The 23,100-nt window shown below is 37.5% G+C and overlaps 1 protein-coding gene across 1 annotated transcript in view; it reads right to left on the bottom strand.

Annotated features, from left to right (window-relative positions):
- Positions 1 to 23,100, bottom strand: part of LMBR1 (limb development membrane protein 1) — a 64,607-nt gene that overhangs the window by 30,423 nt on the left and 11,084 nt on the right. The window contains exons 2-5 of the mRNA XM_009898582.2: positions 21,007 to 21,079; positions 18,638 to 18,677; positions 16,143 to 16,282; positions 10,082 to 10,185 (exon numbers count right to left, since the gene is read on the bottom strand). Coding sequence (XP_009896884.2) covers positions 10,082 to 10,185; positions 16,143 to 16,282; positions 18,638 to 18,677; positions 21,007 to 21,079 — 357 coding nt within the window. The remainder of the gene's footprint in view (positions 1 to 10,081; positions 10,186 to 16,142; positions 16,283 to 18,637; positions 18,678 to 21,006; positions 21,080 to 23,100) is intronic.

Here is a 23,100-nt window from a genome sequence, read left to right as displayed (position 1 = left end):
TCAGTGAGAGGCTGACTGCAACAAACATGCATGCTAACATCTGCAGAAAAGAAACAGAGGCTCTAAAAAAGAGTGAGAACTCCAGCAGGTATGAAGTTGGTGATTTTATGGATTAACTTAATTAGTTTCAAGCATTCTAAGCATTTCTATGGTTAGAAAACACGTTCTGAGCAATTTTTGTTCTGACCTATTCAAGGCAGTGCAGAGAATTTTTTTTTAAATAAGCAAAGGAGATCCATTCTCCATCAAGCAAGATGGAAACATACTGCATTTAGCACACTGATATGTAGACAAGGGGTCATGAGGCTACCACAAATTACTGACTCAAAAGCAGAAGCTGTAGTTTTAAGGAAATTCAGTTCATTTTTTAAAATGTAGACTCAGAATCCTCACAGAGTAGGATAGGAGATTTTAATAAAGAAAGAAGATATTCAGGAATCAGACTCAAGCAATCAGGAAGTTTCCTTGCCCATGCAAGAAGCAAAGACTTCAGATTAAACACTGCTAACTGAGTCTTCTCCCACTCCACCTTTTCCCTCACAGAAACTTTCCAGCCTGTGGGGATTTTAACATAAAAATGAACATTTTTCATCACAACGTGACCATGTCTTGAAGTTTATTTTTCAGTCAATACAAATCTTAAAAATTCACAGTCACAAAACACTCCCATCAAGTGATGATTCCCATCATCTGGTTTTTGTGTTCCTGTCTTCTCCCAAGTGATTCCATAGTGGTTACAATTTTGTCAATGGAGCAAGAGGAGGCAGCCGAAACCATTTAACTGTATGGAATTGAAGTTCTCCATTACAGGTAATGAAATCCAAATATTTCAAAAAGAGAAACTAAGAACTAGACAGAAAAACAAAAGTTAAAGGAAGTTGATGGAAAAAGTCATAATAAATTCTTGGAGTCTGTCTGTCAAGTTGGAAATAAAGGACCAAAAGTGTTCAAAGAGAGGTGAAGACAAATGTTTTTTAAAAAGAGTCTTTAGCAGACTGATGAAGAAGACATCTCCCCAGGATGCAGTACACCTACTGCAGAGACACCCCTGCCAAAGAAAATTTAGGCTCTGTTCTCCAGTGTCCCAGAAGAGCATCCAAACCACAGTATTGTATTTTGGAGTTGCTATCTGTCAAACTGTTCTGTTGACATCGTCGCATGCAAATAAACTCACTGAAACAAGATGGAGTCCCTACAGACTTGCATCCTCATGACTGGGATAAAAAGACAAACAGTTCTCTCTCACTTTTTTGTTTCCCTAGGATTCATTTAATCATCCAATACAAGATGGATTCTGGTGAGAATGGAAACATGAGATTCGTTTATTGCCTAGCAGTTAGGACATTGTTTTAAATACAGTCCAAATCACTTAAGGACACACAGCTTGCTTTTCCACATCTAGGTGCATATTTAACATCGACATAGTATATTAGAGTAACATTCCCTCCAAAGGGACAGAAGGCATAGCAAATTCTTAAAATTAGGAAAAGCTAGTCAGAATATCAGGGAAAATGCAAACACCTACTAGCTGGAATAAAATAACAACATCCTACAGCTATCAGACATTTGTGACTACCCTGCTGCAGCCTACCCTTCTATCCTTTGCAGAAAAACTACTGCAGAAAGCCCCAGGATTATGTCTAAACTCTTATTAAATGGGACAGATGCAGATCTCTTCACACTGCAGTGAAATCATACAGCCCAAGTCTTTTGGGGAGAAGGAAAGTAAGAAAATAAAGGATACACACAGTAAAATTATGACTGTCCTATTACTATCCCATTCCCCTACAAGTTTCCTCTGTTATTCTGTTCACCAGCCCAGTCCTCACTAATTAGCTCTCAGATGCTCCACTCCCTCCACCTACCAAAGTTTCCCAGACTTTCCAAAGCCACCTGCAACAACAAAGTGGGGGCTGTGGGATTTCTGACACTGAGTCTCCCTCTAATCATTTTTTAATTTTGGATTATAAAGAATCTTTCCTGCTGTAATGGAGTGATAGGAAGCGAAATAGATATTTTCCATCTTCTTTGTAGCTTGGCAGAGGATTGCAGTAAGTAATGCAAAAGTAAAAAGAAAGACTTGGAATTTATAATTGTGCTTCTGGAAGAGAGAAACCAGGAAGATGGTTCCCAAAAACAAATGACACATGGAAGCACACAGGTCACTACTGAAGTTCTAAAGAGAAATCTTAAGGGTGGGTTGTTTTTTTTTGTCTCAATGTCTGTTACTAACCCTCTGCAAGGGTGAATAAGAGGAAGAAGAAAACACATTTGCAATGCTTGGCCAGAGTACCAGACTGCTCCATTTAAGATGGGAAATCCCTCAACAAAGTGGAAGACAAACTCCTTGGTCCTCCTTCCTCCTCCTTTGTAAATAAAATCGTTGGCTGCCTTACAAATCCTCAGTACAAATACATTAGCTCCTTCTGTTGTCATTTCAGAGTAAGCAATTCTTAATATAAAGCAATCCTTAATGTGGAGTATTTCTAGTAACACTAAATAAGTAATAAGGATTAAAGGTCTAAATATCACATACTGGATATCAGTATTAATAGAAAAAACACTGGTTTCAGAGAAGGAATCAGAAGGAGTGTTTACCTAGCAAAGCCTCATGTAGTAAGAGGAAACCTACGAGAAAACGGTTTTGTGCCTTTCAATGATTGAGACATTCCTATTAAAATGTGCCACTACCAAATGAAATTGTACAGCAACTCTCTGTGAATCAGATTAACATTGATATTGAATCTGTACAGTCCTTAGTATATTTATCTTACCAAGAGTGCATAAAGAGACTTCAAACAGATACAGTTTTGCATGTCCTCACTACCTGATGTCAGTAAAAGCACAGACTAACATGAAAAATATTCAATCTTAAAATATTCCTCATGCAGAAGACAGCAATTTTGATAGAACAGATCACTGTGCTCACATAAAAACAGTCCCAGATCAATTTAATAAAAGAAAGCCAAGTACTGACATGGAAAATTGTTCACATTGCCTTCTTGAAGCCTCTAATGCAGACATGCCAAACTCCTAGAGGTATCAATATTTTCCCATTGACTAAGAGAGGGGGTTTCCAGATTCCCTGAATCACAGCCATTTCAGGCATCTCACATATGTGAATATTTCCTTCCTTCACAAAGGATAACACGATTTTCTAGTTTAAATATAATAAAATTCAAGTAAGTATTTCAAACTGACTTTTTTTTTAAAAAAAAAAGAACTACATCTTGCAGTTTTTAGATCTACACCTATCATCTACCACAAACCAAAGGGCCTATAAAGGGCACTGAGAGTGCTTCATGCAGACGAAATCTGAACACTACTCATTTCTGCCCTCGCCATAAAGTATCTTAGGGGAGGAAAAAAATATTATAGAACCCAGTGCTTCAGTTTACATCAAGAACAATTCAAGCTTAGTATTGGTAGCTGCACCATCTGTACACTTTACAAGTGGCAGAAGTATTTGGCATGTCTATTTTCACTCATGCAGTACTTTGCAAGTTATCCTAAAACCAAATAAAAACTGTTTTTTCACTCAACCTATTCACTAAGAGAGCAGCAGAGAAAAACATTCACATCATATTCCATTTGCAGGCATTCAGCTACACATTAAGGCTTTTAGCAAAGAACTGTGGAAACTCCACAAAACATATACATGTGAAATACAGCAGAAATGTACGAGTTCAGAACAACATAGGAGTTGGGAAAACCCAGAAGTTCAGCACTGCATTTTGTTCCTGGCTCAGATGAGGTGAAATAACTAATGCTCCAGTGTTAGCTTCTAAAACTAATTAGTTTTACAGATGACTACATACTCATAATGCCTCAGCCATCTAACAGTTTCTCACAGTGTGCTAGAGAAGCAATGGTCAGAAAAACCTGTTTTGAAGTAACGCTAAGAGTGGTTGGGATTTTCTTTGTACAGCATTTCTACCCCTATTACCAACAGTCTTTGTCTCATGTTTATTACTCTGCTAATTTCCACAGCTCAAATGAAAATATTGCAAGAACACAGACTAACTTGAGACATTTTGCTTTCCTATCTACATTAAAAAGTTGATTAAAAAACTCAGTTCCATAAGCTACAGCAAAAATGGCTGAATCACTGCTCAGCTAAGTAAGTCACAGTGAGGCAGGTAATGCAGAAAAAAACTATGCTGGATAAACTACATTATTAGCTTATCTCCTGTGAGCCTATTTTTTTGTAACTTACACTGAGGCCTCTTTAAAAGAGCTACATTCTAATTTATGGAAGCAACCAACTGACATTTAACTACTTCAATGAAACGGAGCACAGATCACATCTCATCACATCTTGATCCAATGTGTGCAACAACCAACACCCACTTACTTCCCCCTCAGCTGTCCCCAGAACTGATACACATATTCAACAAATCATAGATCCCCTTATGGTAAAATCAATAGGACAGGTTTTGCATACAATGCCAACTGACTCAAGCAAGATGTTTTATCAAATGTTTTGTATAGCTACAAAAAAAAAATCAAATTCACATAAAGCCATGATTCCTCAGTCACAAGTTTGTCTCTCCAGGGAATGATTCTTGAGGGTTTTTTTATCTTGCTCTCATTGAAACATGACACAGCATTAGGTTGAACATTTGTTATTTACCTGTCTTGTACAGCCTTTGCTCCTGAATGTCCAAATAGAGACACTAAAAAAATTAAACTGTGCATGCTTAAGTCCAGGCTTTGCAATACAAAAATTAATACAACCAACAAGATGATCTTGTCCTGTAGTAATTTCCCTGTTATTACTGTCTTTAACAACCCTTTGACTTACAGTCATTGTGAAAGGACAGAAAAACAGATGTCTCTGCAATACATTTTGCAGACAAAAGTATTTCCATCTCCTACTAATCTATAGTACAGATATATGTTCCAACCACAGGTCCTCAAAAGCAGGCCATACACTCAAGTTAACTCTTTCCAGACCAATTTGCTGAAGTACACCTGTAAGGTAAGAATTCATTTTTTTTCCTCTTTGCAGAACTGCAAATAAGGGACTGATGGTGGAAAGCTACAGTTTTATGTTTTGAGAGTTTAGTGTAGCTACATGTCAATGTGACATGTTGACATGCATGCTAAACCTTCTCATCTTCCATTTCCTTGCCATTCTATAACCTCTTCTCAAATTCAGGACTAGATATACCTGTACTCTGCATCTTTAATTATAAACACACTCTACATTTAGCTGAGTACATACCATTTGTGAGACTTCAGCAAAAGCAGGAAACATACAAAGAGTTAAAATATGGATGATTCTTAATATAAGATTTACCATTCAATATAGTGCTTAACCATACACAAACCCTTAACATACTCTGTGAGGTGAAACTGCCAGTTAAGTATGCTTCTGTTTTAATGGGGAGGAAGAAAATCTCTGATGAAGCTACTTGCCAAATCAGAATCCTAGAATAATCAGGATCTGCTTCTAAACAGCAACAACAAAAAAAAAGTCTAATAAAATTTTAAGTGGTGTCATTTTAAATTACTCCAGTTTAAGAAACTGGACTTCATTTCTGAACTTAAGATGTTACCTTATGTCAAAAATACAAAACCAAATAGCTGCCTTTGATGTGACTAATTAAAACAACTTTTGTCCCTGGTATTACTAATGGAATGAGTAGATGGTTTGTAATATAATGTACAATAATTAGTGTACATTACATACTAGTAAACATTTCATGGACATCAGAGCACTAAAGTTTCAGTTCATGCTGAATGATTTTATAGACAAATAAATATGACCTTAAATGCCAAATAAACATACACTGTTAACAGGGTACCTTCAAGACTATTTGGTGAGCCATTACACACTGTGGCCTATGGGTACTGCAGTTGGAGGCACATGCAAGCATAAAACAAAGTCAAATGCTGTTTTCAAGTAAGGTTCAAGACTCTTGCACTCTCCAAAGCCCCCTTCCAGAAAAATCAAGAAAAACTTAGAAAATTGACTCTGTTTAATTAGAGATAATCTTATATTGGAAAGGATTTTCAAGCCTCTTTGCTCAGTATTTTTTTATTATAGGAACAACTGCTTTCCATGGAATACTCCTTCATATTGGCAAAAAAAGTTTCTGAAGCAATGGAAAACTTAATCTCTGTGTCTGCCCAGTAAGTTAGCAATAGCTTACCTTTACAGGAAAAAAACAGCTCTTTAAATAATGCTAATGACTAATCCCCAGATAAATAATTTTATTTACAAAATGTGTTTAGAATCCTGCTCCAGTCAAAGCAGGGAAGAGAAGAAATCTGCCTTTCACAGCAGAAACCACTGCTCGGAACCCATCGTTTTTAACTCGCACAGGCTAAGCCACAAGAGCTAAGACAGGCAGCACTTTGCAGTCCTGACAGTCGAATCTTTCTACAGTAGCAAGCACTGCCCAATAAACTGTTCTGAATGCTGGCCCACCTCACCTGTCCCAAATGTATGAATAAACTGCTACTTTTTTAAGTGGTGGTTTTATTAAAATAAACTCAATGAGAATTTGGAAAGAGGTATCAAGGAAAGGCAAGCAGATGGAGAGACTAGCTGACACGTAACAATAGCTGGTGAAATATTACTTTTATTTTCTGTAATAAACACCAAGATCAAAACATTATGCAAGTTAAATTTCCTTGAAAGGTTCCCAGCAGGAGTTTTCCTTTTTGTTTGTGCAGTACGCGATTTCCTCTCACCCACAAAAAAACATACCAAGAATGTGCATGTGCCACTAACACTAAGCAGCACTTCCTTAATCACTCATTTCCAACAATTTATGGATGATCAGTGGCAAAAACGAGCAAAAATAATGAAAGCATGCAATGAAAGCTCATTGAGACAAACCGGCTTGGACTTCCTACTCATTTCTGTGTCTCTTTAAGATGGGGGTCTGATACAAATTAGCCACTGGGAAAAAAAGTCATCTGGTCATAAAATACAGTACAGGGTCACTTTTATGTAAGTTTGCCAAAAGGGACATAAACCAGGACAATTTCAAACTGTGACACAGGATAGAAGTATATTAAAAAAATCTTTGTTCCTTCTCCATTGTGCTGTCATGTTGCTCAGCTTTATAGACATTCTGAGCACCAGCTCTGGCCTCTTCGCTTCCACCTGGTCCACCTAATTAATTAAGCAAGGAAGTTACCTCAAATTTTTGTACTATTTGTTTTTATTATCATGCACTTCTTTTGATGTTCCAGGAGTTCACCTCTTAATCCACAGACTCTGTGTGTTGTGTTCTGAACATTTTGGGATGTCTGGATAATTTGGATAATTGGTCAGGATGTTGCTGTCGCTCATGTTAAACTTTATGCCATGACTTCAAGTTCAAAGATCAGTATTAAGGTAAAATACTTCATAAAGCCTTTTTAAAACTCTCCACTGGTGATGATGCAATACCCAGTTATTCCAGTTTCTCACGGCGGTAAATTGCACTATTTGTATTTTCTTACAAGGAAATTACTCCTAAACATCTTTATCTTTGTCAACTTCAAACAAATACAAATTTCAGTTGAAGTTACATCAAGAGAAAGCGCATTTTAAAGGTCAACAAAAGGTATACCAATTATCTCCTCAAAAATGCTTGTCTCCTTCACAAAGCAGCACACGTGTAATTTTCTGTGCAGCCTGTTATCACACGTGGAAACATCAGCACTGTGAACTACAGATGCCCAACTGCAAATATCACAGTTTTCCAAAAGCAAAAGGAAGTTAATTCTGATGAAGAAACTTGGGTGGCAACTTTTGTTTCATAACTGTACTACAGAATTTGAGAAGGCCGGTGACAAAGAACTGAAAGAGTATCTGAACAAGAAATGTAACTATGCACAGACTCTCAAAGGAAGAACAACATAGAAAGATATGATAAAGGTTTTAAAGCAGTGCAAGAGATCAGTTACTTCAAGCATCCCAGCAGCTCAGTTAACAGCACCAGCTAAGGTGTAATTCCCATCACTTCAACAGCCTTCAAAAACCTAACTCACATGTGCCTAAAAATACTCGTGTGCATAAATTACCCACGACACATACACATATACCAGAAAGATACACATACCCACACATGCATGCATTATATACCTCCAACACTGTGTTTAGAATTATTCTTCTGATAATAGAAGTCTGCAACTGGCATTATATGCATATAAACTACAGCAAGGAATGGCACATAAGCTCTTTAAAAGGGCATGAGCAACCCCCTTAGGCCCCAAGTGCTTTTTGAATTAACACAACGGCTTTAATTAAAATGCTAGGTAGAGAATCTGTTTGGTTTTCAATACAACACTGCATTTGTCCATGGCAAATGCCTAGTTTCTGTATTTCTCCCTTCATACAATATGCAAGTCCTTGGTTGCTTTAAATTGTTGCCCTGGGGAATCAAAAAGAGTCTGTAAGAGGAGCCACGTGCCATTAGCAACCAAGAAAAGAAGTCATAGCAAATTGGAAGATGGCTGATCGAGCCCATTCTGATTCATGAAACTTAGGCAGGGGAACAGCATTTCTTTACAAGGACACAGAGAGAAAAGTTATACAATAGTGATCCATGAGCCACCCGAAACATCATAGCTTGCAAAAAGTTGACATCAGGTTTCCAGCCCTGTTGAATAACTAAACATAGTCGTCCACCCCCAAATCCTTTGACTCTGAACTAAGTTTGGTCATTCTGAATTGTAACCAATATAACTTGGAATACTCTATCTAGTTTGGTCAATAGAAACTACCACTGCAGTAGCAGCAGCTTGCTCTGAACAGGCTACACCCAACAAGCATTTATACAGCAGCTTGGTTAGATCCTGCAGGTCCTTTCTGATACAGCTACATTGCTCAGGTTTTGTATCACGTTACTTTCTCTGAATTAAGTTTTTCCCTCACACTTACTTTCCAAGTTTGTTTTGGTTTTGTTATTTGCTGTCCTCTGCTTTCTCTCAAGTGTCTACACTAACCCTAAAACTCCAAACTGAATGTAACACTTCAGTTGCATTTTCTCCAATTTCAACCACAAACAAAAATGGGAACTTCATTGCCTCCATGCCAAGTTCTGTCAATGCAAACAGGAATTATGTTTTCCTTCCCATCTTAATCAAACCCTTGTAGATTTACTTCACATGTAATCTACCAATGACTCATAGCCTTTTGCATCAATTTTTAATGCATTTCATTTTCCTGATTTCAGACCACTTTTCAAAATCCTTTGCTTTCTAATAACTGTCATCCAAAGGGCACAGAATTCCCTCAAGTGTAGTGTTGTTAAAAACAAAAGTGTAATCATGTGGATGATAAAGATTAATGACAATACACTACAATTGGTCCCCAGACAAATATTCCAGCTTAATTTATTTGATACTTACAATTTGAAATTCATTTTGCTGTGCCTCCCATTATAGTACTTTTTCATTGTTTCTCTAGTTCACATATTAATATAATTGTTAGCATTTTATTGTTCAGAAACTGCTTTGTCAAATTCCATGCTTCACTGAAATATTCAGCCCTCTCAACTTGAACACATTCAACTGAGAGGAGTATTTTTAGTTATTCTCTACCCATTTAAGATAATATGTTAAGAAAACTATTATTAATACTGACCACACAAACCTTTTGGGGGATGTCTGCAGTCCTCAAAATTCACAAATCAAGCTTGTTTCCTCAGCACCATCTGTTATTTAATCACCCTTCCCGTCCGTAAGAAGCCTGCACTTCTTTGCCTTGTTATTTTATTTCTAGTTTATTTATTGAACCTTCTCTCCTTTTAGCACCCCAGCAAAGTCATTTTTCAAAAAAATAACATCTTGATTAGAACATGTCATCATAAAATAAGAGACAAGTCATTTTCTTGACTTCAGTATACTTGGCTTTTCAAGGACCGTTTTCCCTTCGAGCTTACTCATAGCCACTCACTGTACAAGTCCTTGCCTCACCTGCTTGTGCAAAAGCACACATCTGTATGCACACATTCACATAAGCATATACAACCCAGTACCAAATCCTCCCAAAGCTGTAATTTCAGTTTCATTAGAAATGAGAGCTGACAGTGGAATATATACTGTAATTACTCTGGATTTAAAAGTATTGTCCTACCTTTTTTAAGCCAGCAAAACCTTCTGATTCCAGGAAGAAAAAGGCAAATGGCATCAACACAAACAAACATAAGTTTGAAAAAAGAGAAGCAAGATTCCATAAACCTGCAACAAATGAGAAAAAAGTTTCCATTGTAAGTTTCTCAGCTTTAAAAGTTAAAGGTATTCCATTTTCCTCCCTTAAATATAGAAATATAGTATACATACAAGTGCTAATGGAAGTTATTATGAGTACATAGTTATTACAGGTCCATTTCTCTGAGTAGTGATCTTCCAACAAAAACTGGATACCCACTACAACAGCAGCAAACAACTGAAATCTTAAGAGACAAATTGCCAACTCAGGTGGACTACTATTTTAAATGTTTTCAGGACAAAAGTATTCTGCCACTGTCAGTGAAGCTCACATTATTCAGTTCTGTGTATTCACTTCCTCCCACATTTTCTCCTCAAAGGAAACTTACACAAATCATGGATTTTAATGTGAGTGATACACAAATGCCATCATCACCTCCAAATCAGAAGAGGGTATCATGGTAGCAGCAACAGAAGCCTTCCACAACAGGAAGGGTGGCTCACTGGGCAAAAGGACAACAATGGATGTTATCTCAACTTCAGAAAGGCTTTCAACATCATCTCCCATAAGCCTCCTCATTAACAGAGTATGGGCTAGGTAAATGGACTCAGGTGGACTGCTTCTAGGCTTAAAAGGTTGTGATCAGCAGTACAATGTCAGGCTGCAAGACAGTCACCAGTGGTATACCCCAGAGGGTCTATACTGAGTTTAACATCTTCACTAACAACCTTGACAATAAGAGTGCATCCTCAGCAAGATTGCTAAGAAACAAGACGGGGAAGAGCAGTGGTCTGCCACTCAGATGAACCTCAGCAGGCTGGACAAATGAGCAGAAAACACACTGGAGACCAGGTGACCCATAGGGGCTTTGTAGAAAAGGCCTTAGAGGTTTGGTTGGACATCAAGTTAACATGAGCCAGTAACATGCCCCTGAAACAAAGGAGGCCAACAGCAGGTTGTTGCCTGGCTGAGGTGATCCTTCCTCTCTGCTCAGCACTGGCAGCACACACCTGGAGCACTGTATCCAGTTGTGGGCATGTCCACACAAGACTGAGTCCAGTAAAGGACCACAAAGATAATTAGAGAATTGAAGCATCTCTCATACAAGGAAAGGCTTATGAGACTTGGAATTGTTTAGCCTTGAGAAGGGAGGACTCAGGGAGATTTTTCTCAATGTATGTAAATAACCGATGAGGAAGTGGGGAAGAAAACAAAGTCTCTTCACAGTGGTATTCAGTGAATGGAGAAGAGGCAATGTGCATGAATTGAAAAACTGAAACACCCACTTAAATGTAAGAGGAAAGAAAAACAAAAACAAAATACCAGCAAACAAAACCACCAAACCTTTTCCATGCAGTCAAACACTGCAACAGACTAATCACAGAGGTTTTGTAATCTCCATCCTTCAAAATTCTCAGAACCCAAAAGGGCACTGTCATGAGCAGCCTTCTCTAACTGATCCTGCTTTGGGTAAGGGAGTCAGACTAGACTATTTTTAGAGTTTATTGCAAACTAAACCACCATGTTCGGGGGGGGGGGGGGGGGGGGGGACGGAAATCAACAACTGACTAAACCTAGGACATCTGTAAGACGTGATATTTGCAGGAAAGGAAGAGGTTTAGAAAACACCCCAAAGTGACAACTGATCTCCATTAAGGATACCTGCTCTACCAAGACTTTCCAAGCTGAACACCTTCTGAACAGTCAGTTCAGTTCAGGTGCTTAAACACGAATCAATCATCCTATCAAAAGCTATGCAGGCTATGATGTTTCTTCTTCATAAAAGCAATTCAGTGTCTAACAGGTTTAACTAGTGTCACATGTTCTGCATCCTGCAAACATGGAAACAGGCTTAGTGCCCCACCTCCCCAAAAATGCACACATTAGCACAATTCTGGACTATATTGTATCACATGAAATCCAAAAAAGAACATCTCCCACACTAAGGAAAAAATTGAACCAATAGCTTTGTTTATGTGTTTCCTCTCATGTTCTCCCTCTTCTTTGAAACTGTCCATTTTGGAAAGTATTAGGAGGGAAAGACACATTTAGTGGATGTCTGGAGAACTCATTATTGAGAAAAAAAATCCCATATTTAGTTCCAAATGCAAAATAGTTCTCAGTTATCTTCACCTACACCTCCTTAAAATTGCTTTCCCCATATACACTTCCTTTTTCCTCATATGAAATTATTTTTTTTAATTTAATGAGAAATAAAAACAACGGGGGAGGAGGAAGGTGGAAGGCCAAGAAATCTCCTTCAGCAGCTGATAGCACCAGGACACCAGGAACCAAACTTAGTGAAATAAGCTACAGAAAACAAAACAGGAACATTCCAAAAGATGGGTGAAATATAATACCCAATTGCTAAAGAAAACAGACTGCTAAAGGTGGCTAAACTCCAGTTAACAAAGAAGGGGATTTTTCCTTTTGAATTTGCTTAGCCAGGATTCTCCTGTTACCATTCAAGAAACATTCAGGCATAGCAACATCGGCAAGAATGCCACTAACAGCCCTTAGTAGGGGCACATTAACTCAAGCAGTCTGGGTACTTTTTTTAACTTTTTTTCTTTCCCCTCAGAAAATTAAGACTGTAGTGTTAGAGAAGAACAGTTATTAGATGGAGGTGAAGGTCTTCTTTCAGTAGTTTTCTCTAACTGAAGACATTCAGTTACCTAATGCAAAGCTGAATATCTGGTTGTCCTAATTAAACCAGCCCTACTACATGTGTATCTACAACGTAAAACTGTTTAGGATCTGTACAGTATGTAGAGAGCATTTTAAAGGGAGGGGAAAGTGGTGTAGGTGTGGGGTAACTTTTAAGAAGTTAAAATACAGAAACACATTAGCAGCTGATAGGAACTCTATTTACAGACTATTAAGATATAGAGCTTCAATATGCATATAAAGTTGAGAGGTAAGGACAGTGCCACACTGATTTGATTGATCAGAAATCAAATAAAATAGACCCATAAAAAGAATTACTTCTTACTACGTTGACTGCATCATAAAATTACATGAGAGACACTTGCAGATATCAACATGTATAAAAGCTTTAAGCAGTCTACTGGAACATTTAAAAAAATTTTAGTGTTTGGAGTGACTTAAGAATATCTCCTGTAAAGCACGTCAATAAAACATCAGAATTAAAAGACTCTCGGTCTTTGGGAAACAGCTCAGATTCTCATCAATTTCTCATCTTCCCGATTCTGGCAGTTTCATTACGTTTTACCCCCACCTGGTGGCTGTATCCAACAACAGCACAAGTGAACACCCAGCTGTCACAAGAGTTTTATAGTGGATCTAAGTGTGGACTTCTGCCTAGCTTCAAAACTTAAGAGGCATATTTTTTTATTTTTCTACAGTATAAAACCCTTCAGGTTACGTTTCAGTACTTCAGACTATATCTGTAATTGATAAATCTACCACAACTGGAGTGTTTTAAAGCAATACAAAATTTCCCATTCAATTACATTTGCAAACCAGTAAGCAAATTGTACATGAAAGCTATGCTAGGCTGTACTGTGGAACGTTTCCTAAATTTGGGTGCTTTGGATAGAACTATCAGCTCTCCAATCTTGCACATGCATTTCACAACTAACTTCAGAACGGTATTGTCACTTTATGGACCAGGTTTTTACAGAGCAGAGCAAAGCTACTGTGCAAACCCAGTGCATACCACAAGAGGGACCCCTTCCCAAGGTAATATTTTTTACTAGCGTTCACTGATCTTTGTCAAGTAACACTAACAGAAGCCTGTGCCCAAAGGCAAAACTCTCATCTTTCTGAAGTCTTCACAGCAATTGTGGTAAATCTTAGTTCAGTTCAGCTATGCCTACAGCCACGCCTATCTCTAGCACAAGCTTTGTAATACACAAACTTGGAAGCACCAAGATGCTGAATTTGCTTCCTCACTAGCTGTTACTATTGGATTTATGAAATACAAATTACACTGTGTATGTATTAAGAGGTACTTTAAAAAGATTATCACATTAAAATCATATCATGATGGTCACTGCAAAATTCAAAGGCCTTCCTATGCAACAGCTACTTTCTCCCAGCAGTTTTCACTCTGGAGAAAAAATTCTGAATCAATTACATCATTTTCACTCTCTGAAATATTTTATTGTAGTTTTTCCAGAGCAAATTCAGACATAGGATTCTTTTTCACACTTGCCACCCCACACCCTCCACACCCTTTTGGTAGTAAATATAAATTTGTCCAAGCAGCTAAATTAGCAATCCTCCATGATGTGGGACAGAATAACTCAGCTAGAAAGAACCTCTAAAATCAAGTACTTTGATCTGCTGCTTAAAACAGCTAAACTGCAGATGCGATGAGATTGCTGAGTTTTGGACATCTTGCAAGGATTTAGATGTCCCAGGCTCTTCAGACAAACTGTTCCAGTGTTCAACCACCTTCACTGCGAAGAACTGTTGTTTAATGCCCTGCAAACATTGCTTCTTGCTTCTCACTGTGGGATCCAGAGAAGAAGCTGGGTCACCAGCTGCAAATATAGCCATGCCCTAGCTTTCTTAATTTCACAGTATCACAGTATCACTAAGGTTGGCAGAGACCTCGAAGATCATCGAGTCCAACCTGTAACTTTTAGGCTGCTCATTTTCTTGCACATCAAGGTACATTTTCACAGTTCTTAACAATTATCTGTGAAATTATCTGACTCTCCTGACTTCCCTAGTCTTCAGGACATTCTCCAATAAGGTCCCATATAGACATTTCCTGAAGAGGATAAAGTCTACTCTCTCCAAATCTCAGTCTTTATTCTACTGCTTTCCTTATTCATTTTTCTCAGGTCTTGAACTACTCTATCACCACAGTTAGGGCCACTACTGACCACCACACCTACAGTCAGCTCCCCCTTATTCAAAGGTTAAAAGAGAAATCAAAAGAGAAATATTAATCTATTTTTTTTAAATCTTTTCCTGTCCAGATAAAACACAATTAGTTTCAGAAAGATGACAGTCAATATGTATTATTTCCTGTCTTCATCTATTTCATTTTAAATGTCTTTAATCTTTAAAAAAAAAAAAAAAAACACCCAAACCTCAAAACCAAGAAAATTCACCCCTGCAAGTTAGTTCTGCAATGTGAATATCATTAGACATTTACTGTACATTACTCAGGGAAAAAAAGCCTCCAAGTGTCTTCACAAGGAGAGCACAGTTAATGTGTGAATTATTTGCTCCAGATTAAATAAACTGTTTTGCATAGTGAAGGCACTATCTCCTTTCTCCAGCCATATCTTCTAAAGAATGTCCTGTTTCCACCAGGTATTTCCCTTTGACACAGAGAAGTGCCCAAATTGTTTTCAAATATTAGTGTCCACTATACACATCATAGCTGTAAGCATGTTAAGTGTGTGGAAAGCACACAAAACTCGCTCTGCCAGACATCAAGGCATCACAAGTAATATACTTTTCTTGCATCTTGTTTTCCTTGAAATAGTTTATTTTCACTGTGCCTCTCTACCACACTCTATTCTGTACATACACTTCTATTCTGTAATTTTCCTTGTTTCCAAATAAATTATTAACAGCTGAATTTAACCACCTAATCCCAATTGCTCATAACAAGTTTCTTAAAGCAAATTTTTATTTTGAGACTAAATCTGTATATATCTCATCATAAAGAGACTGGCTTCTGAATCTTGCATTAACACAGAAAGGAGTTTGAATAGTGTGTTTTCAAGTTTGCTTCTAATAGCTCTTATTCTATATTAATAATCAAAGCAGTGAATTTGGTTCAATTCCATCAAGTCTGTGTAATTCCTTTAAAAAAAAAAGAGAACAGTTAAGACAGACTTTTCTGATGTACCACACAGCAGCAAAACCAACTAGCCAACAGGACATTAACAATTCAATTAGCATCTAAAAAGAAAATGGAGTCATTAGTTTGAAAATCAGAACATATCTGTGCATGTAAAACAAAGACATCAATTTTCATTACATTACACTGAGTACTAACCATGAATTAGTGAGCCATTTAACCACTGAATATAGTAGTTTTGTGGAAAAGAAAGCAGGATCTCATTGCTGATTATTGAGAAAGGTAGAAGCAGGACTGCACCAGCTGAAACTGCTAGAGTGAAGGTGCTCAAGAACAGCCTGAAATTTAAAGAAATGTACCACTGTTACCATCAACATGCTCTGAACAGGGGGAAAAACAAAAGTAGTTAACCTGTCTATGACCACTGTCTGAAGGCAACACATTCTTAAACTGGAAAGGGGCAGGAGAAATTGTGATTTCCACAACATTTCACTTCCAAAAGGCAGATTTCAAACATCAAACAGTTTACAGAATGTAGTAAGAATTAGTTTTTACCAACTAGCACAAATATTCTTTTGGGACTTGCATGCATTCAATTGTAGTGCAAACATCAGCTAAACTATTTGAGTTCATGTAATGTCTTTCCGTAAGTCTCCTAATTTTAGCTTAAATTTCCCAGATGCATACTCAAAGTGAAAAACATTTCCATCTCTACATTGTTACTGCAATTTTTTAAAGCCAGACAGCTTTTTAATGCCTGAAAAATTAGTACAATTATACATATTTTAACAACAAACTAAATATATGATGTATATATAGCTTTTGACAAGGTAGTTAGTCAAGTATCATCTCATAGTTTCTCTGTATTGCCTTTAAAACTATCATGAAAGCTATCAGAATTAGTTGAAATATTTAAGCTTTTTTTTTTCAGATCCCAAACACAATTTACATCAAATGTCATCTTGTGCATTAAAAAGAACTATGTTCTTCAAGAGAAATAAGACCAACAAATATTCTTACAGAACTAATCCAATGCTAGAATTAATTAGACATAAAAGCCATGACAAAAGAGATAAACTTAGATGGTTCCTACAACAGGAATGTTACTAAGTTACTTACATAGATCTTACTCTTCCTTAATAGTCTACAAATTCATTCTTCATTCTCACAGAAGAAAGACTGGTTGATTCATTTTGTTGCTTTGGTTTTTTATACTCTTTTTGTTGTTGATGGTTTATAAGGTGTGGGGTTTTTTTTTTCTTTTATTTAAGGATGTTTAACTATTCTAAGCCAGAATTGTTAAACTTATCACAGCCTTTCAAGGTGGCTTTGTTTTCTCCCCACACACACCTCTCAAGTCCTGGCAATTATGCTATGCAAACAAACATCCATCTGCATTTGTTTGACAGTTATTGCTTTTTGGAAAAAAACATGCACAGTTAAGGATAAGAAAGCTTAGGCTGAAAGAAAAAGTATTTTATATTTAATACAACTCTTTTAATGAAAGGCCATGATGGAAGGGCTAGCCTGGTCTTACCCTGGTTTTGCATGAAGAACATTGTATTTATAATTTATATTTGTTGGAATTTAAAACTAAACTAGAAGGTAGATGCAGGAGGGAAAGCAGTTAACAAGACAAATTTTACTCTTAATATTGGAAAACTAAGAACCAGGCTAAGACCACAGCTGCTATGAAAACCATTCAATCTAGAAGAGCTTTCACTGTTAGAAGAACCTTCACTGCAGTCTTAGAAGCAAGGATGAGATGCTCCTCTACTTGAGGACGAAGGCTTAAAGCATGCATTTCTCCAGATCTGAAGCAGACCTTGTGGCAAGTATTTCAAATTCATAGAAAACATTGGTACCAGACAGTACTGGGAGAAGCACACCTAGGATTTACATCATCTTTGTACCTCTTTCAAGCTGGCCACAAATGCACAACTAAAAGTGAGCAGCTTTCAATGTACTCAGCAGTTTCCCAGGGTACAAGACAAATCAATAAACCACTCATTGAGCTCTCCAAGAGGATGATAGTACCATCATGGAAGAGCTAAGAACACTGTAAAAAGCAAGGAGTGAGTTTACATAGTTTAGTAAATCATGTAGCTGAGAAGGCAGCTCACAGATGTTCTGTAAATCTTCAGACACACTGAAAGAGGAGATTAATATCTAGCTTTACAAGTAACAGGAAGAGAAGAGAGTTACTGGCAGATCAGCAGGTCTGGCAAGTGCCTGTCTTGCATTTGTTTTTCTTTTTTAAGATGATCAAATACAGATGTCTGCTTCAGGGCGAGTTAACTAGACTCCCATTGACTACAGGGGGAACTTAAAACAGCCATCTCCCATATAAACACCTACAATTTAGAGAACTAAACTTAAGCACAGGTTGTGCACTGAATTCCACCTCCTGCATTAGGTACTCATGCAATATTCTGGCCAGCCTCATGCTTACCAGGAAAACCACAGGTGAAAACAGCTCTAGACCAAGCCGCCTCGTAGCCTGTCGTGCCTCTTGTAATACAAGGTGACCTTGTAATACAAGATGCTAGTTGATCAAATATTTTTGCTCTGCTCTCTAGCAATCTATTTGCTGGCATATTTAAAATAGACTGTCATTTATTTGGAAGCATACAAGATTCCCATTGTAACAATATATTGAGGGGAAGAAAGTTCTTCCAGAGAGCTATACATACGATATTCTGTTAACAATGGCATCTTCATCCTCTTGCTCATCTGAAAAGTAAATTACAACAGGTTATATTCAATACTCAGTCATCTTTTCTCAGGCTAAAATGTATGTACATTGGAATAATTTTCACTTACAATTAAAATTTACAATGACTGAGTCAATTTATTACCATCAATATTTTAAGAATGTTCCTAGCAAAAATTACTCCTTTTCTTGGTTTGGTTTGGCTTGCAAGTCTTAAACTCTTTTTAATCAATGTAACTACACATTTATTTCACTTTATTTAAATATACAGATCAAAACTCCTTGGAAACATCTTTGAGACAGCTCAATGGCAAATAAGCTTTCAACTACTACCATCACAGCTGCTGCTTGGAACTGTCCCTTTGGGCATCTCTGAAACCACATAGAGCAGGCAAGCAATAGGGAAGTATTAGGGTCCATACTAACCACTTCTTTAAATCTCTGGAGAGATGTTTCTTTTTCAGGATTACTGTATTTTGTAAACAAAAAAGCATACCCAGAACAGCAGTGGTGACCACTCAGTTGCTTCCCCTTATTTATTCCTCTTCCCACCTCCTGGGGGCTTAGGGAATGCAAAGAAGTTGTTGGATTTAAGATACCATGGCTTCCCTTCCGGTATTTCATATTTTTTACCTTTCCCCCCCCCCTTACTTCTCAATTAAAAGTCCAAATTTTTGAAACATTACCAAGTCAATCACTAATATAGCCTTTGTTTACTCTTTATAGCTTTCTCTACATATATCTGTACACTTCTGTACATATTTCTCCATCTGAAATAATTTTAGACTCATCTTTCTTTTAAGTCTCATGGGTTTTCCATGAGAGGCAATTCGAATTTATTTTAAAATCTAAGAATAACTAAAGCCAGGTGCTTCAAGTTCTTAAGTATCATGCACACACCTGAAATGAACATGTAGCCACTAACATAATGCTATTTTGAAATTCTTGTGTGAAAGTACATTGAGTTATTGTTTCTGAAGGGTTTTTTGATGGGAATCTCCTGGTGTTTTGAAAGACCAAGTCAAAGTCTCTTACGAATCACTTTGGCTAAAGAGCTTGTTGTAGAAACAGTAAACAATTTGTCCTCAAAGAATTCCAGATGTGCTAACTCTTCAAAGTTTGTCTAACTGAATGCTCATAAAGCTTTCACAAAATCAGGACAGTTGCAGAGTTGCTCCTCACTAGCTGATGAGATCAATTGCCAAAAAAGGGCACAGAAGTGCCTTTATATCCAATACTGTTTGTCAACCTAGTTCTCCTTCTCTGTTCCTTGCCATCTCTAAATGGAGCAGTTTTATAATATCCAAAATACACAACCATGACCAGAACCTTATTCACCTGTTTAACTACTTCCTAAATTTCAAGAGGTGCATTTTTTAAGGTATTAAATTTTTTATTTAAGAGTTTACCGTGAATTCAGCTATGAAAGCAACTCTACCCTAACACAGGTCACTACAGCTCAGCAGTTTCTATTGAAGTTCAAAATGCCAGGGTTATCATGCGTAAGAATGCTTCTCAAGCATGACGACTGACTAAGGTCCCAGATAACCTGTCAGGAGACAAAGATTCTGCTTTTTATACAGATTTTTATGCTGCTTGCCTTTAGAAGAAATATGGAAGAAAATGACAGGGGTACCTACAGACCAGTTTCAGACACAATGTTTCTGGAAAAACACAGGGTTATCTCAAGTATCAGCTGTGAGGTCATAAGGAATAGGTTAAGAACACTGAAGTAACTATATCTGAGCAAAGCAGGATGTTTAGAAAAAATCCACTTCCCTTCTGTGATACTGGCAACCTTTCCACTTTACCAGCTAAAGCTCTGAATTTCATTTTGGGGCTAGAACTGAGCCTGAAGAAAGTTGTTATGGAAAAGCTGACAGAACCTAAAGAAAAGAGGCAAAAGCAGCTACCTGAAATTCTCCCCTTTCTTCCCTCTCTGAATAGTTAAAATTTAGGCTGCCATGGAGCCACAGCAGAACTACTACGAATCATGGCCATTCACACCATCTCTAGAAGAGCCACACATTCTCTCACTCGGCCACAAGCACCATGAGACTGATTTCCTGAGATGCCTCAGTGCACTCACTTCCCTTGGTTAGCAGTGTAAGAAGGCACATTGAAGTGAGATGATGATAACTCATGGGTCAGGAATGAAGGGAGCAGATAGAAGACATGACAGCAGCATGGACAATCAAATCAGTCCAGGCTGCTTTAGACCAGCAGCCTGAAAAACACTTTTGGTCAGAGATCCAGTTCTTCCACTTTCCTTGTGGAGGCAGAGAGAACAAGAATCACCTAGTCATTTGAAAAATGTATTTTTTAATATATTTAAAGGTCTCTGCTTACCTGCTTTCCTTTTGTATCTTGTGATTATGAAGTAGGAAACTATGTAAAGAACAGCAAATAGGAGAAAGCAGATCTGAAAGAAAAAAAAAATTGAACTTATTAGGTTGTGAAGAAATGCCTGGATTGTAATAAGAATAAACCAGAAAATTCAGTATCAAGAATTTAAACCTTAATTCAGATGAACAAAAGTGTGTTCTATGTACCACTTCTGTTTTATATCTTTTTCACAGCATCACAGAACGTTAGGGTTGGAAGGGACCTCTAGTCCAACCCCTCTGCCAGAGCAGGATCACACTGGAATGCACCCAGGTAGGTTTTGAGTATCTCCAGAGAATAGGAGATTCCATAACCCCCCTGGGCAGCCTGTTCCACTCTTCCATCACCCTCACAGTGAAAAAGTTTTTCCTCACATTTACATGGAACTTCCTATACCTCAACCTCCACCCATTGCCCCTTGTCCTGTCATTGGGCATCACCACAGAAAGCTTGTCCTATCAGTGTCAGAAAATGCAACGGCAATGCTGAGAGAGAATCCTTCTCCAAGTTTCTAGTTCCTCTGAAAACTAGACCAAGGCTGCAGAAAGAGACATCTAATTTTAGGCATCTAATCTAAAAATCAGGTATCACATATATGGGGTCAGTACAATTCTTTTAAAAAAAGAAAAAAAATCATCTGTTTAACCCAAATAACACTGCCTTTGTGTAAAATAAAGATGTAGTTAGGCTCAGTTTTGCAGTCATTTTATTCTTGTCTGCAATGAAAATTAAGCCAATCTTGTTTGTATCTTTAAATAAAATAGATTACCTCTATTCTAACTGTGACAGCAAGGCTACAATGAAAATGTGGGTCTGTATTTCTAAGCTACTACTGAGATAAACAAGGTATTTTGAGGGCACAGCAGATGAAAGCTGTCTCTTAACATGAACAGCCCAACGTTGTATTTCTAGTTTTAGGTGACAGCTACTTTGCAACTCAGCAATAAGGTGTAACTATATAACTTGGTGTAATTATCCCTCTACTTCTGCCAACTTCATAAATATTTGATGAAGTTTACTACTGAAAATTCATGGAGTTCTAAACTGATCAGCAAGAAAATAAGTAAATTTTAATCTATTAAAGCTTTAGGATCTTTAGAAACAAAAGAGGATTGTAAATTGGAGGTCCTTCACACTGACTAAAACAAGTCAGTGAGTTAACTCAAGAAATATTACTTCAGTCTCAATTTATACTTAGTGAAACCTATGATCCTGAAGTATTTCTAGCCAGGCATTCTAAACAGCTTTCTAAAGGGAGCAGCAAAAGCCAGAATCCTAACTATTTTTAAAGTGGAAGCCTGTTAAGCTGGGGAAAAGGAATGTATTGCTCACAATAGCAAAAGAATAGATTGTACTGCCCTGTCATGCTGCAGTTCTGGGTTCTTATTCCTTGTACTGCTCTTTGTTTCACAATATTTTTGTACTGCAAAAAACTCCAGCCCTTGTTTGTACTTGTTCTAGCATCAGTTCATCTTTGTCAGTTACGAATGGCTGGGCTCATCTGCAGTACAACAGGTAAGGCCCTATGGCTATGTATGGCAGCACTAAGCCTTTCTTTCTGTACTAAAAATACTGCAAATATTCACCTGAGAATCACACCCTAGTAACTCTTCATTATCCTCCAATCACTGAATCCATCCACTCTGTCCTCCACACCTGCTTCTAGGAGAGCAGAGCCACTCTCAAGCTATAGCTTGCATTCATCACATCTTTTTTTTTCCTTTTTTAAAAAAGCACACTTTAATTTCATACTACATCTACTACTTTGGGATAATTCAGTCCTTTCTGCACCATGTTTTAACCCTGCTTTGTACTAACTACACACCAGACACATCAAGAGAGGCTACTTCTGGAGATGCATTGCGCTACATTCTTAGGTATCTTATATCTAGCTCTTCCACAGCGTCATACTTTTCGGATCTGTCATCCAAAGTCATCCAAGTATGATCCAAGTCATGCTTTTGGATCTGTACCAGACAGCTCTCAGCTCCCGTGAGAATGGAGCTGAAGATAAACCGCACGCATTTCAGTTTGCAAGTATGTGCGTCTAAGGGCTGG

Source organism: Dryobates pubescens, chromosome 21 (assembly GCF_014839835.1).
Source record: "Dryobates pubescens isolate bDryPub1 chromosome 21, bDryPub1.pri, whole genome shotgun sequence".
NCBI classification, from domain to species: domain Eukaryota; kingdom Metazoa; phylum Chordata; class Aves; order Piciformes; family Picidae; genus Dryobates; species Dryobates pubescens.
The sequence above is the reverse complement of the archived record's forward strand: the minus strand, read 5'-3'. Positions and strand labels throughout refer to the sequence as shown.